At 42.5% G+C, this 12,988-nt stretch overlaps 2 protein-coding genes across 2 annotated transcripts; both read left to right on the top strand.

Annotated features, from left to right (window-relative positions):
- Nucleotides 1–1,630: 1,630 nt before the first annotated feature.
- LOC102718374 (EH domain-containing protein 1-like) lies at nucleotides 1,631–6,771 on the top strand. Its single transcript, XM_006657210.3, has 16 exons — nucleotides 1,631–1,941; nucleotides 2,080–2,159; nucleotides 2,265–2,333; nucleotides 2,436–2,493; nucleotides 2,578–2,630; nucleotides 2,718–2,760; nucleotides 2,846–2,907; nucleotides 3,404–3,517; nucleotides 3,627–3,729; nucleotides 3,824–3,873; nucleotides 4,478–4,606; nucleotides 4,680–4,931; nucleotides 5,022–5,101; nucleotides 5,342–5,468; nucleotides 5,555–5,698; nucleotides 6,292–6,771. The coding sequence occupies exons 1-16, from the start codon at nucleotides 1,854–1,856 to the stop codon at nucleotides 6,475–6,477; spliced, it is 1,638 nt and encodes a 545-aa protein (XP_006657273.1). The 5' UTR covers nucleotides 1,631–1,853; the 3' UTR covers nucleotides 6,478–6,771.
- Nucleotides 6,772–8,208: 1,437 nt separating this feature from the next.
- LOC102719022 (probable beta-1,4-xylosyltransferase IRX14) lies at nucleotides 8,209–12,124 on the top strand. Its single transcript, XM_006656341.3, has 3 exons — nucleotides 8,209–9,299; nucleotides 9,422–9,970; nucleotides 11,670–12,124. Exons 1-3 carry the CDS (start codon nucleotides 8,434–8,436, stop codon nucleotides 11,848–11,850), a joined length of 1,596 nt encoding a protein of 531 aa, XP_006656404.3. The 5' UTR covers nucleotides 8,209–8,433; the 3' UTR covers nucleotides 11,851–12,124.
- The last annotated feature ends 864 nt before the right edge of the window (nucleotides 12,125–12,988 follow it).

The following is a 12,988-nucleotide window of genomic DNA, read 5'->3' on the forward strand; positions in this document are numbered from 1 at the left end:
TGTTCATCAATTTATTACATGAAGTATCCGGTTATGTTAACACTAAAGAATGTATGATTATCGTCATGCAAGGAAAAATATTATATTTATATTAAAAGAAACCAACGCTTGAGTTGGACGTATTCATGTGCTTTATTTCTCTCAATTATGGTAGTAGTGATTACACATGAGCGATAATAAACAAGTAAGATCAGTAACCAAGCTGCTTTCCTTTGGTTATTTATAAAAACCATTTTGCAAATCTGTAGGGCCTAATAGAGTCTTTAATAGCTATATTCTTTACTATTAAATGTGTACAAAATAAATTATGCCATTGTAAACCTTCTCTACCATTGCCTCTCACTAGCACTAGAGTGAGAGTGCTTAAAATGGGTTCAACACATTGAGGTCATCAATGTTAGCATGGAAGATTCTTGAACCAATGCACACGGTTACACCACTGGACACATAACTAATTGAAAAATGTAGTAAACCTATATATTAGACATGATAAAATCACAATGGAACCCTCGTGCGAGTGTGGTCGTATATGTACCGTATGAATGAGAAAACTCGATATCCATTAGTTTAGTTTCCATAATAGTATTATGGACGATATATATCCAAAGTCAGAGATAGTTACCCTATGAGTTAATGTGTATGCTCTCTTTCCCTGATGCCAGACACATCAGAAGAAAAATCTAAAGATCTATAATGCCATGGTGCATTGGTTAGAAGAAAACTTAAAAACTACCGGTTCCATTATACTTGATACACTGATTTTCCGAGTCACTCTTTGTTATCGTCATAGGCCCATATGCAGTAGTTGCAAGTAGAAAGTATCTATATATTGGGCCTACCATATTTTCTCAAGGCACTTACGGTGCAAGCTCAAGAGTAGTTTCTATCTGTATTTATTGTTATGTCACGTAAACAATTTGATAGGTTATTTATCGAAGGGAGTGAGACAAAAATAAAAAAACTGATTCTAGATCAAGAGCCAGTGTCTCTACATAAAACAAATTGTCAGTGAGAGACGCTGGGTCATATGATAACAAGATATAAAAGCTGCATTGCGGAAGATAGTTTTTTGACACACCGTTCTAGAGTATATAAACCATGGTAGTTTTCCTATACCACCGTGAGTGCCCTCATCATGTACACACAAAACATAGATATTGGGCACCGACACGCGTGTAAATAAGAATAGCATCATTTTCCTTTATTCTAAATTCCTTTTGACCTTCGGTTTTCTTTTGACCTTCGGTTTTTTACCATTATTTATAGTCTATGTGTTTACGAATGAAATAAGTGGACTTTTGCTTTTACACCTACTGCATAGGGATATTACGATTATTACAATATCTTACAATTTTCGTACCTTCTCGTATAGTATATACTCGGTACTCAGGGTATATCTCCTAAGAATGTATATTCATTTATTGCAAAATTTATGCAAGTTCTAAACTGAACTTAACAATTGAATTTACCAGGCGTGTCCCGTAACCAGAGTCTTCCATCCGCACAGCCACGATTTTTTTTCCCTTTTCACAATTCGTTATGATAATCCACGTATGATCCAGTCCAATCTACGCCTGCCGCGCCCGGCAATCGCGTGGCTGGCAACCCGGGACGAGGCCGACTACGCGAGTTCGGTAATGTCAACGAACGAGGTGGAGTTGGGCAGGCAGGCAGCAACGCAGCAGCGAGCACAGCGTTGCGTGGATTCCAGCCAAACCCTCCTCTCCTCGTAGAAGAAACCCCCACTCTGCGCTTTGCTGTTGCTGCACAGTGAGGCCACGTCGTAGGGTTTCTTTGGTGGTTTGGTTTGGTTTGCTTTGCTTCTCCCGGCGGCAAGGCGGCTGCGGCCATCCATGGAGATCGGGCAGAACCCGGCGAGCGGCGGCTACTCCAAGGAGCACCAGAAGACCTATCAGGAGTGGTTCGCCTTCGCCGACTCAGGTCCGATCCCGACACCCCCCCCCCTCTGATCCCTGTTCGGCTGTTCCCCTCTTCTCGTTGTTCGTGTTTTGGTGATTGGTTGATGGATTGGGCTTGTTCGTGAATCGTGTGGCTCGGTCCTGGCTAATCGGAACGCAGATGGCGACGGACGCATCACGGGCCCCGACGCCATCAAGTTCTTCGCCATGTCCAAGCTCCCCCGCGCCGACCTCAAGCAGGTGCGAAGTGTTGCGCTCTTTGCCCCCAATTCCTCTTATTTCAGTACTGTAGAGTCATTTGATCTAGGATGCATTGAATTTGTGAACACCGTGCTGTCTCTCAAGGTCTGGGCCATCGCGGACTCCAAGCGGCAGGGGTACCTAGGTTTCAGTGAATTCGTCACGGCAATGCAGGTTTTTCCTCCTCCATTCAATGCCTTAGTTAAACTCCGTGCTGCTATCAGTAGTGCTTGGGTTATTAGTATTAATTAGTGATTGGTTTGTTGCGATTGATAGCTTGTCGCTCTGGCGCAAGTGGGGGATGAGATCAGCCAAGACAGCCTTAAGCGCGAAGGTTGTTACTTGTGACCAAGTTAACTTATTTGATAAGGTTCTATTTACCACTACTAATTAATTAGTTTACACCCATTTCTGACAGACCTGGGCAACCTGAATCCTCCAACGATGGACGGTTTGGAAGCTCTACTTATGGTGAGTCTACTATGCCTCGACAAAATATGTTAAATTGTGCTGCACAACACAAACTTATAATATTGTGATGAATAATTGCTTTTACAGAAATCAAAGCATCATGCTAAGAGAGTTGATCCAGACAGCGATGGTGAGGAATGCACTCTTCAATAGGAACTCTGCTGGGAATTAGCTATGACATACACCAACCAATTTATATTTGTGCAATCATGCAGGATTTCCTCAGGCTCAATCTTCTGCAACGAGTCAATGGTTCAGCTCAAAATCGTCAAAGAAGGTAATATTCATGCACGACTGTAATTTTTTCTTTCCTTTTGTGTTCTGAACAATAGCACACCTAGTCACCTACATGAACCCTGTAGCCCTTGCAAAAAGTTAGTGAGTTCGATTTGCATTATATTCATATTTGGATAACATATTATTTTGCTATTTCAAAATGGAAAGTAAGACAATTAAGGAGGTTACTGCTCAGTTATTTTAGTGGCAAAGACATTAAGTTAAGCTTTGACATGCAATTGAGATACAAAGTTACAGTACAGAATCCATTTTATTCAACATCTTACAGTGAAGTTGCTTTGTCTAAAGATTTCCCCTTTCTTTCACAGGAGTGTATCCTGTAAAACTTTATCCTTATTATGTTCTGAATGAGGCTATTATTAAGGCCTTTATTCTATACAAAACACCGATGCCAGATAATAAACTGATATAAATTTTCCTTTCTTTAGTTTATGGCTTTATGCTGATTTTTTTCCTGTGATGTTTTATATATGCAGATACCCCTGACTGCTGTAACTTCTGTCATTGATGGGTTAAAGAAACTATACATCGAAAAATTAAAGCCTTTGGAAGTTACATACAAATTCAATGATTTTGTATCTCCATTGCTGGTATATACTTTCTTTTGTTTTTCTGTTCCTTACTGTTTTGCCTCCATCTGGCATGATTTCAAAGTAAATTACTTAGACGAATAACAATATCAGTCCTATCCTTTTGCAGACAAATAGTGACTTTGATGCAAAGCCAATGGTTATGCTTTTAGGTCAATATTCTACGGGGAAAACAACTTTTATAAAGCATCTGCTAAGAACAAGCTATCCAGGTTTGTATTGAGTATCTGCTATATTTATTTTCTGTATTTTCCCAGATTAATTTGGATACCATGTTGTGTGACAGTTGATTGTCTGCGCTTGCAGGTGCCCATATTGGACCAGAACCAACAACAGACAGATTTGTCGTTGTCATGGTAAACTTTAGTATAATCAGTACTTCAGATATGGTTTGTGAAGGAAGTTTTCTACAAACAACTAATGGAAGAACTATCTTACATTATAAAATGAATAAAAGACTACCTTCAATTTCTACATTCCAATGCTTATAAATGGTAGTTTGAGCCAGTCCAAACTGGCTGAATATTTGCCAGCCTTTTACTTTTCTAAAGAAATTTCCACAGCTAATAAGAATTAGAACAAGTAGCTTGATACCTTTCCTTATATTACTTCAACAATGGTATTTTTTAAAAATCTCAGATGCATAAATTTTGCCATAGATTGACCCTTAGTTTATGACAACTTCTCAAAAATGTCAGCAATCCACTCCATGGAATGTTAGTATGGTACCCACTGTTCAGGCACCATGTTGTCATAGTTCCCTCTAAATTCATTTGCTATACTATTTGTTGAATTTCTGTGGTGGTTACTGTTTTTATGGTTCGTTGGCTAATGCAAGAAGCATAACATCCACATCACTAATAGAACAAAATTTATCCTAAGTTTTTGTACAAGTTATGAGTTGTATTCTATCTATGCTTCTCTATTACTAATTACTTCAGTTAACTTTCTTCTTACTAGTCAGGACCTGATGAAAGGACTATTCCTGGGAATACCATAGCTGTTCAAGCAGACATGCCTTTCAGTGGTCTTACGACATTTGGAACTGCTTTTTTATCCAAGTTTGAATGCTCTCAGATGCCACATCCAGTAAGATTTAATTTTGATGAATGTAGAGGGCATGTGGTAATTTAGAGACTAATACCTAACTTGTATATTGAAGCTACTAGAGCATATCACCTTCGTCGACACGCCTGGTGTTCTTTCTGGCGAGAAGCAACGGACACAACGTAGCTATGATTTCACTGGTGTCACATCGTGGTTTGCGGCCAAGTGTGATCTTATTCTTCTTCTGTTTGATCCTCATAAACTTGATATCAGTGATGAGTTCAAACGTGTCATTGGATCTTTACGCGGGCATGATGACAAAATACGTGTAGTGCTAAACAAGGCAGACCAAGTTGACACCCAGCAGGTAAAGTATTTCGTATTCATCTCTTTTTCATTGCACTTGTTTTTGCATATTGCTTTGTTTGATGATTCTTTTTTCCTCATTGGTGGGCAGCTTATGAGAGTATATGGTGCGTTAATGTGGTCTCTTGGGAAAGTTTTGAATACCCCTGAGGTTGCACGTGTTTATATTGGGTAATTTCTGATGCCCTTGTTTCTACTGTTATGCTATTTTTCATAGAATACTAACAAGCTACAACTTACAATATCATAAACTGTAGGATAAATTTGATTTACCTTCCAATAGCACACAATCGCCATAGTATTAGTGGATTCTCAGATAATAACCTAGTCTGAATCTGTTGCTGGTACTGACCTGCGAGGTTGCCTCAAGCATATTAAAAACACTTAACTCATTTCCTAATCGACTCACAGATCATTCAATGACAAACCAGTAAATGAATCAGCTGTCGGTCCAATTGGAAAGGAACTATTTGAGAGAGAGCAAGACGATCTCCTTTCTGATCTAAAAGATATACCGAAGAAAGCTTGTGACCGTCGAGTAAGTTGGTTTAGTATTTTTTTTATTTTTTTGAGTTGTTTGAGTCCTGGATTTTCACAAACTAATCGAACATTCCATATTTGCAGATCAATGAATTTGTTAAACGTGCCAGAGCAGCCAAGATTCATGCCCATATAATTGGTCATCTGAAGAAGGAGATGCCTGCTATGATGGGCAAAGCCAAAGCTCAGCAGCGACTTATAGACAATTTGGAGACTGAATTTGCAAAGGTATCTTGCCACTATAAACCTGTAACTTATGGCAGCGTTTGAATCCGACCAAGGGGGGACACTTCTTCCTCTTTTTCCGTGCGCACGCTTCCCAAGCTGTTAAACGGTGTATATTTTGGAAAAAGTTTTATATGAAAGTTGTTTAAAAAATCAGATTAATTCATTTCCCAAGTTTGTTAAAGCTAATACTCAATTAATTATGTGCTAATGGCTTTCTTCGTTTTACATGTGCTGATTTGACTAATGGGCAATATCATTTGCGAACGCTGCCTATAGTCATTCTGGGGGCATTGTAATCTTGTAGACTTTACAAATGGCACTGAGTTCCCAACTTCGGTTCTTTTAGAATGCGGGGTAGGTTCTCCGCATATCTTGGCCTCATGCGTTAATACTTGCCTAACCAGTTTGGGCCCAATTTACAATTCGGGCAACCTTGTTTTGCTATCTTTACAAGTTCAATAGTAGTGGCAGTAATAGCGGATTCTGGTTTATTGGCGAATTGAATTGTGAATTCATGTTTTCAGTTCACCTGCACGGTTCATTTCAGTTATGTAATTCCATGCTTGACTAATAAATGTGGTTTGGTGGAGCAGGTTCAAAGGGAGCAACATCTTCCAGCAGGAGATTTCCCTTACGTGGAGCATTACAAAGATGTCCTGGGTGGGTATAGCATCGACAAATTTGAGAAAATCAAGCCCAAGATGGTACAGGCGGTGGATGATATGCTTGGATACGACATTCCAGAAGTCCTCAAGAACTTCAGGAACCCATATGAGTGATTGAACATCTTATTTAAATTATGACCATGATGCGAGACTAGTCAGATTCGGAGGGATGCTGCCGTCTGCATTCCATAGTTTTGCCGCTGTCAGGAAACACAGGAATTGCTGTGGTCTTGTAGGGCGTTTGTTGGCACACTCTACCCTGTTGTATCACTGCATCCATAAGAATCTGAGAGCCATTGCTCAATTTTTTTTCAACGAAAACGTGCCCTGTTGCAACCCAATGTACAACAGAACGGAAGCGTGAACTTTGTACGAAAGAATATGGTCACATTGCCTTTTTGTTTCTTAGAATTGAGGTAGTGTTTAGATTAAGAAAATTTTTGGGACAAGTGTCACGTTAAATGTTTGACTGGATGTCGGAAGGGGTTTTGGACACGAATGAAAAAACGAATTTCACAGCTAGCCTAGAAACCGCGAGACGAATCTTTTGAACCTAATTAATCCGTTATTAGCACATGTTGGTTACTGTAGCACTTATGGTTAATCATGGGTTAATTAGACTCAAAAATTCGTCTTAAGATTTTTTTCATAACTGTGCAATTAGTTTTTAGGTTCATCTATGTTTAATGATTTATTTAGGTGTCCAAAAATTCGATGTGATGTTTTTTAGAAAAAAATTTGGGAACTAAACAAGGCCTGAGGATATATTCGTTCTCGGAAACAGCCTGATGATGGGCCCTGGAGTTAACCCACGAGCAAAGTTGGACCACTGTGACACTGCGTTTCCTGTGCAGCACGCTGTTTCGTTGTACTTGGAAACTGAATTGAATGTTTGCAAGTGTTAATGGCAGCACTCCAAATGACCAAATATATCTACGACTACAAACACTTAACCAAACCACCTGTAATCTACCGACGAATCACCTTGCACGTCTGTAAACCGTGGTTCCTTTCGAGAATTGGGTTGAAGTGTTGAACAAAGGCTCACCCTAGAGAGAACCATTTCCTACCAAAAAAAGAGCTTGGAGATGAACTAGATTTGTCTGTAGCCATATTAATTAAACAGGAATTTGATTCAGGAATGCAGTTCAGAGACAGTTTTAACACACCAAAAAAAAAACATAAACCATTTTTTAGTCCAAAACTTCCTAATCCTGAGGCTTGTACCGAAACAGTCATAAGCAAGGTGCCCTTCAGGCTCCACAGACCGACACTACCCTTGTGGAAGTCAAACGCAGCTGGCACGAACAAACGGTGCATCTTTGACGCCGCTAACCTCCCTCACACCCTCACCAATCATTGTAAACAAAACAAAACGTGAAAAAACATTTCTATAGAGATTTTTAAGGAGAGATAAAAGATTATCGGATTTTGTTATAACTATTTATTGGTATAAATGATGATATACCTATTAAAATTTTATTTTAGAAAGATAAGATACAATCTTTCATATAGACACCTTTTGCATAAGATATAATATTTAAGCAAAGAACAAATCCGAAATACAACACCAACCGCTAAACACGCAACAAAAAAAACAAAACCAACCGCTAAACACGCAACAAAAACAAAATAAAATCTTAGAAAAACCGAACAAAAAAGAAAAGACAACGACGCGGGACTCGCCGACGACCCGCGGCCCGGTCGAAATCCCCCGCGAGTCCCCGACCAGGTCCGTCCGCCCGATTCCCCCCACCCCCCGCTCGCACGACGCGACGCGGTTGGTTGGGTGACGGCTCGACGACGCCTCCGTCCCCGTCCGGCACCAACCCCGCACCCCGACCCAACTCCCCCCCTTTCCACTGACCAATTGATAGCCCACCTCCCCCTCCCCCTCCTCCCCTCCTCCTCCTCCGCACCAGCAGTTTCGTGCACCGCACTTCACCCACCTACCTCCCCATCAAAAACTACTCCTCTCTCTATATCCATCCACCCACCCGTCGCCGCGATCGATTTCTACCCGGGCGGAGGAGGCGGTGGTGGTGGTGAGGGATCCGGCGGGCGGCAGCGATGATGAAGTCGCTGCTGCCGCAGAGCCAGCTGCGGCGGTCGGCGGCAGCGGCGTCGGCGGCGGCGCGGTCTTCGGGGGGAGCGGCCGCGGCGTCGGGGGGTGCTGATGGGGTCGGCTCCGACGGCGGCGGCGCGGGCGGCGGGAGGGCTCCCGCCTCGTCGACGTTCTGGTTCCTGCTCCACGCGCTCTGCTGCCTCGTCTCGCTCTTCCTCGGGTTCCGCTTCTCCAGGCTGCTCTTCTTCTTGCTGTTCTCCACCACCGCGCTCTACTCCTCCACCTCGTCGTCGTCCTCCTCCGCCGTGCTCCGCGCCACGACGACTACGACTACGACTACCACCACCACGACGACCACCAACACCTTCACCCTCTCCTTCGAGGCCACTTCCAAGCCTCCCCCATCTAACCCTTCCAACCACACTGCCCTGGACGCGGCGGCGGCGGGGGCGGGGGCGGCCGGGCACACGCAGAGCCACGTGGTGGTGGGGCGGCACGGGATACGGATCCGGCCGTGGCCGCACCCGGACCCCGTGGAGGTGATGCGGGCGCACCGGATCATGGAGCGCGTGCAGGAGGAGCAGCGCAGGTGGTACGGCGTCAAGGAGCCACGCCATGTCCTGGTCGTGACGCCGACCTACTCCCGCGCGTTCCAGGCGCTCCACCTCACCGGCCTCCTCCACTCCCTCCGCAACGTGCCTTACCCGCTCACCTGGATCGTGGTCGAGGCAGGCGGCACCACCAACGCCACCGCGTCCCTGCTTGCACGCTCCGGCCTTACCGTCGTTCACATCCCCTTCCCCGACCGCATGCCCCATGACTGGGCTGACCGTCACGCAACCGAGAACCGTATGCGCCTCCACGCACTGCGGTATGTGTGCTTTACTTCCTGCTTTCTCATAGCTACAGTGGTAATTCTCTTTGTTAAATTCTACGTGGTAGATGATATATAGGAAGAAAAGTAGCTAACCAAGTATATATTTGCTTGTGCAGGGTGATTCGGGAAAGGAAGATGGATGGCGTGATTGTGTTCGCGGATGACAGCAATGTCCATAGCATGGAGTTGTTTGATGAGGTGCAGAAGGTCCAGTGGATGGGTGCGGTGTCCGTCGGTATCCTTGCGCATACCGGGACAGCAGACCAGCCACGACTTAGTGAAGAGGACAAGCAGAATATGCCTCTTCCAGTTCAAGGCCCTGCCTGCAACTCTTCTGGGCATCTAGCTGGGTGGCACACATTTAACTCGTTGCCTTTCTCTGGGAAGACTGCTACTGTTGTTGGAGAGGCAGCACCAGTGCTACCAAGGGGTTTGGAATGGGCTGGCTTTGTATTGAATTCTAGGATGCTCTGGAAAGAGGCAGAGGGCAAACCCGATTGGGTGAAGGATCTGGATGCTGTGGGTGAGAATGGCGAAGAAATTGAGAACCCGCTTATTTTGTTGAATGATGCATCCTCTGTTGAGCCATTGGGGAACTGTGGAAAGAAGATCTTGTTGTGGTGGCTCCGTGTTGAAGCGCGAGCTGACAGCAAATTTCCTCAGGGGTGAGATTTATTTTAGAGCTTCTAATTACATTTTTTTAATATGTTAATGCAAATATTTGCAATGCTCCTCTATGTGCCTTTGTTCAATACTTCAAACAGCTTGTGGAGCCATGATCTAAGTCATAGAGAATCCCTTCCATAAGTTAGGCTGACCAGACTTTCTAGTTAGGCACTCAACTCAGTATTTTTAGGAAGAATTGGACCTAAGTCAACCATCTAATATTAGTTATAGAGTGACTGGACCTTTGTTGCATTTTGAATCTTGTAGCTAGTAAGGGTACTGCTGCTGATATTGTTGCACTGAGCTGAGTGTGGTTGTAGATCCAATGGGTTGAATCACCCAAATTTCCTTATTAGTAATCTACATAAAATGGTACATACTGTTTAATCTCTTAGTCATTTGGCATCTTGTTTAAGGGCTCCGTCCTGCTCTAGATTTCTACACCCTTGAATGTCGGTACCCACTAGGGATCTATGTCATGCGCATGGATGTTTTGGGTTGAGGGAACATATTAGATGTACTAGGAGTAATTAACAGGGAATGACACTGGACCTCGTCAGCGCGGTGGAGTTGTGATCGACACCTTGGGTGAAGGGAACAGATTAGACGTAATAGGAGTAATAACAGGAATGACACTTGACCTCGTTGGCGCGGTGGAGTCATGATCAACATCGCACTGGCAAGGCAGGACAGGGTCAGTTAGGATAGCATCCGAATTGACCTACTGAGGTACAACTTACGTACTATGAGGGGAGAGTATGGACGTATGCTATAGTTCCTTTTGGGCCTTGGACTCTGGCCCAGTGGGCATGACAATCTGGCATTGTTGGGATCTATGCAGACCCATGTCCATGGCTTACTGCAAGATGTCAAATTCAACTCTGTTTTGTGAAGGTAACTTTATTTTGGTGCACTCTATAATTGCTTGCAACGATGTCTTCTTTTGGTTTCCCAAACAGAACTGGGTCTGTTTTGTTCATTTTAATGCCCATTTGTTACTGCTGGAGCACTATAATTTTGCATTTCCAATTGAGTGGAAGTGCTCAGGTAATAAGCTTTGGCTACACAAAAAGCTCTAGCAAGAGCATTCATGTGTACCCAACACTTGTTAGACAACCACCACTCCTCTGATGCACAATATAACCAGTATAGGATTAGGTATTTAATAACAATCAGTTAGTTTTATGTAAAGATTGACCCCTTCAACTGGCATGCTACCACTGAATTTGTGTGGGTCTATTGGCATGAAATTGCCAAACCATTGGTAATTAACATGTTCTTTTTATAAAAAAAAAATGGACCTAATGTTTTCATGCAAGCTAGCATTGGAGCCAATTTCATGAACGAATCATGGATGAACACTGTTGTTGATCATTTCAGTTTATGTTCTTGTGTCAGAAAAATGTTTATCCATAGCTATATGGCCTATGGATAACAAGTGTCACTCTTGGAAACAAACGGAAGAAAGTTTCTTACATAAACTGCATATTTGAGTGAAACCAACAAAAACAATTGAATATTAGGTCCTTCTAGCCTAGCACAGTAACACTTGAGACAGTCAAGGATGGTTGTTGTTTTGTTTGCTAATGTTTCTACCCGTTTTATTCTATACTTTTTTTTTGAGGCACCGTTTTATTCTATACTTAAGTTCATGAGTTTTCATGTTTGCTAAGCTGCAATAAATGTGTCATTTTGCAGGTGGGTAATTGAGCCACCTTTGGAAGTAGTTGTTCCTGCCAAGCGCACTCCATGGCCTGAAACTACCACTGAGCTTTCGTCTGAATTAGTAGATGCCAAGCAAGACCAGGAGGACAGGCGGCTATCAAGAACCAACAGATCATCTAGGTCGCGAAGCACCACAAAGCGGAAGGAGAACTGAAGCAAAATAAGCACATCTTGTAATGTATATCTTACATCTGCACAAACTACAATAGGAACCATGTCCCGTTAATCTGGTGGGTATTATGTTTATTTTTTTTCCTGATGTTTTGCTAATGTGGCAGCGGTTCATATACTCGTATGTCTTCTGTGGAAGACTTTTTTTATTGGTAGCTGTATTCTCTGTGTTGTAATATACAGTGCAATCTGAATCAAGAAGTTGGAAGCAGAATCCTGGATATCATGTACGTTCCCTGAAGTAAGGGTGTCGTGCTCATTTTATGTGCGTATTGGTGATCCCTGTAATATTCTGGCTGTTGGCAGTGGAATGGTGGAAAATTCACTTGGAACATGCCGCTTATGAAGTATTGCTTCTACTTGATTAGGCATCTTTATGTACTGCTGCTTTGGCTATGTGTATTACAACCATACTTTCCTTGTATAACAATATTTAGCCTAAATGCTTGATTGAACTGTTAAAGATTCCTCTCATAATTGACAGTTCGATGATGTATCAACAACGCTCAGTTGACAGTTGGATGCATCAACAACCAGAAATACCACAAGCACTCCAGTTCTTAAAGCACTCATTTTATTGAAATTTTCTCTCTGGACATCTGTGACAAAAGTACCACATGCCCATTTTTGTTGTTTCTGCTTATGTTTATAAACCAAAATTTAAATTTTCAAATTTAGATCTGGAGCAGATTTTGTGTTTTTTCATTGTAGTTTTTTTCTCTAGGTTTTAGATCACAAATTATTTTTATTTATAAATATGCTATTTGATTTTTCTTTTCTTGAATAAGACAAACAATCGCCCCACCAATTTTTAAAGCCCTCATTTCATGGGTACAACATAATCAGATATTCAGATCAGAATTGAGGCGTACGGGTTATTGTTTTGAATGCATCGCGACGTAGTACTGTTGCCTCTCCTATGCCTTTGATGCATGCGTCCTGTCCTTATCTTTGATCTGGATGATGGAATGGAAGCGTCGTGTGGTCCATCTTTATAATCTGTTCAATTTCATCTGCCATTATGCCCATGCTGTTTCTGCTCCATATGTTCTTGATCCACATCTTATGGAAATAAACGTACGGTGCTCTTCCGCTTCTTTCTAGAGACAAAACTTTGTTTT

Source organism: Oryza brachyantha, chromosome 6, assembly GCF_000231095.2.
Source record: "Oryza brachyantha chromosome 6, ObraRS2, whole genome shotgun sequence".
NCBI lineage: Eukaryota > Viridiplantae > Streptophyta > Magnoliopsida > Poales > Poaceae > Oryza > Oryza brachyantha.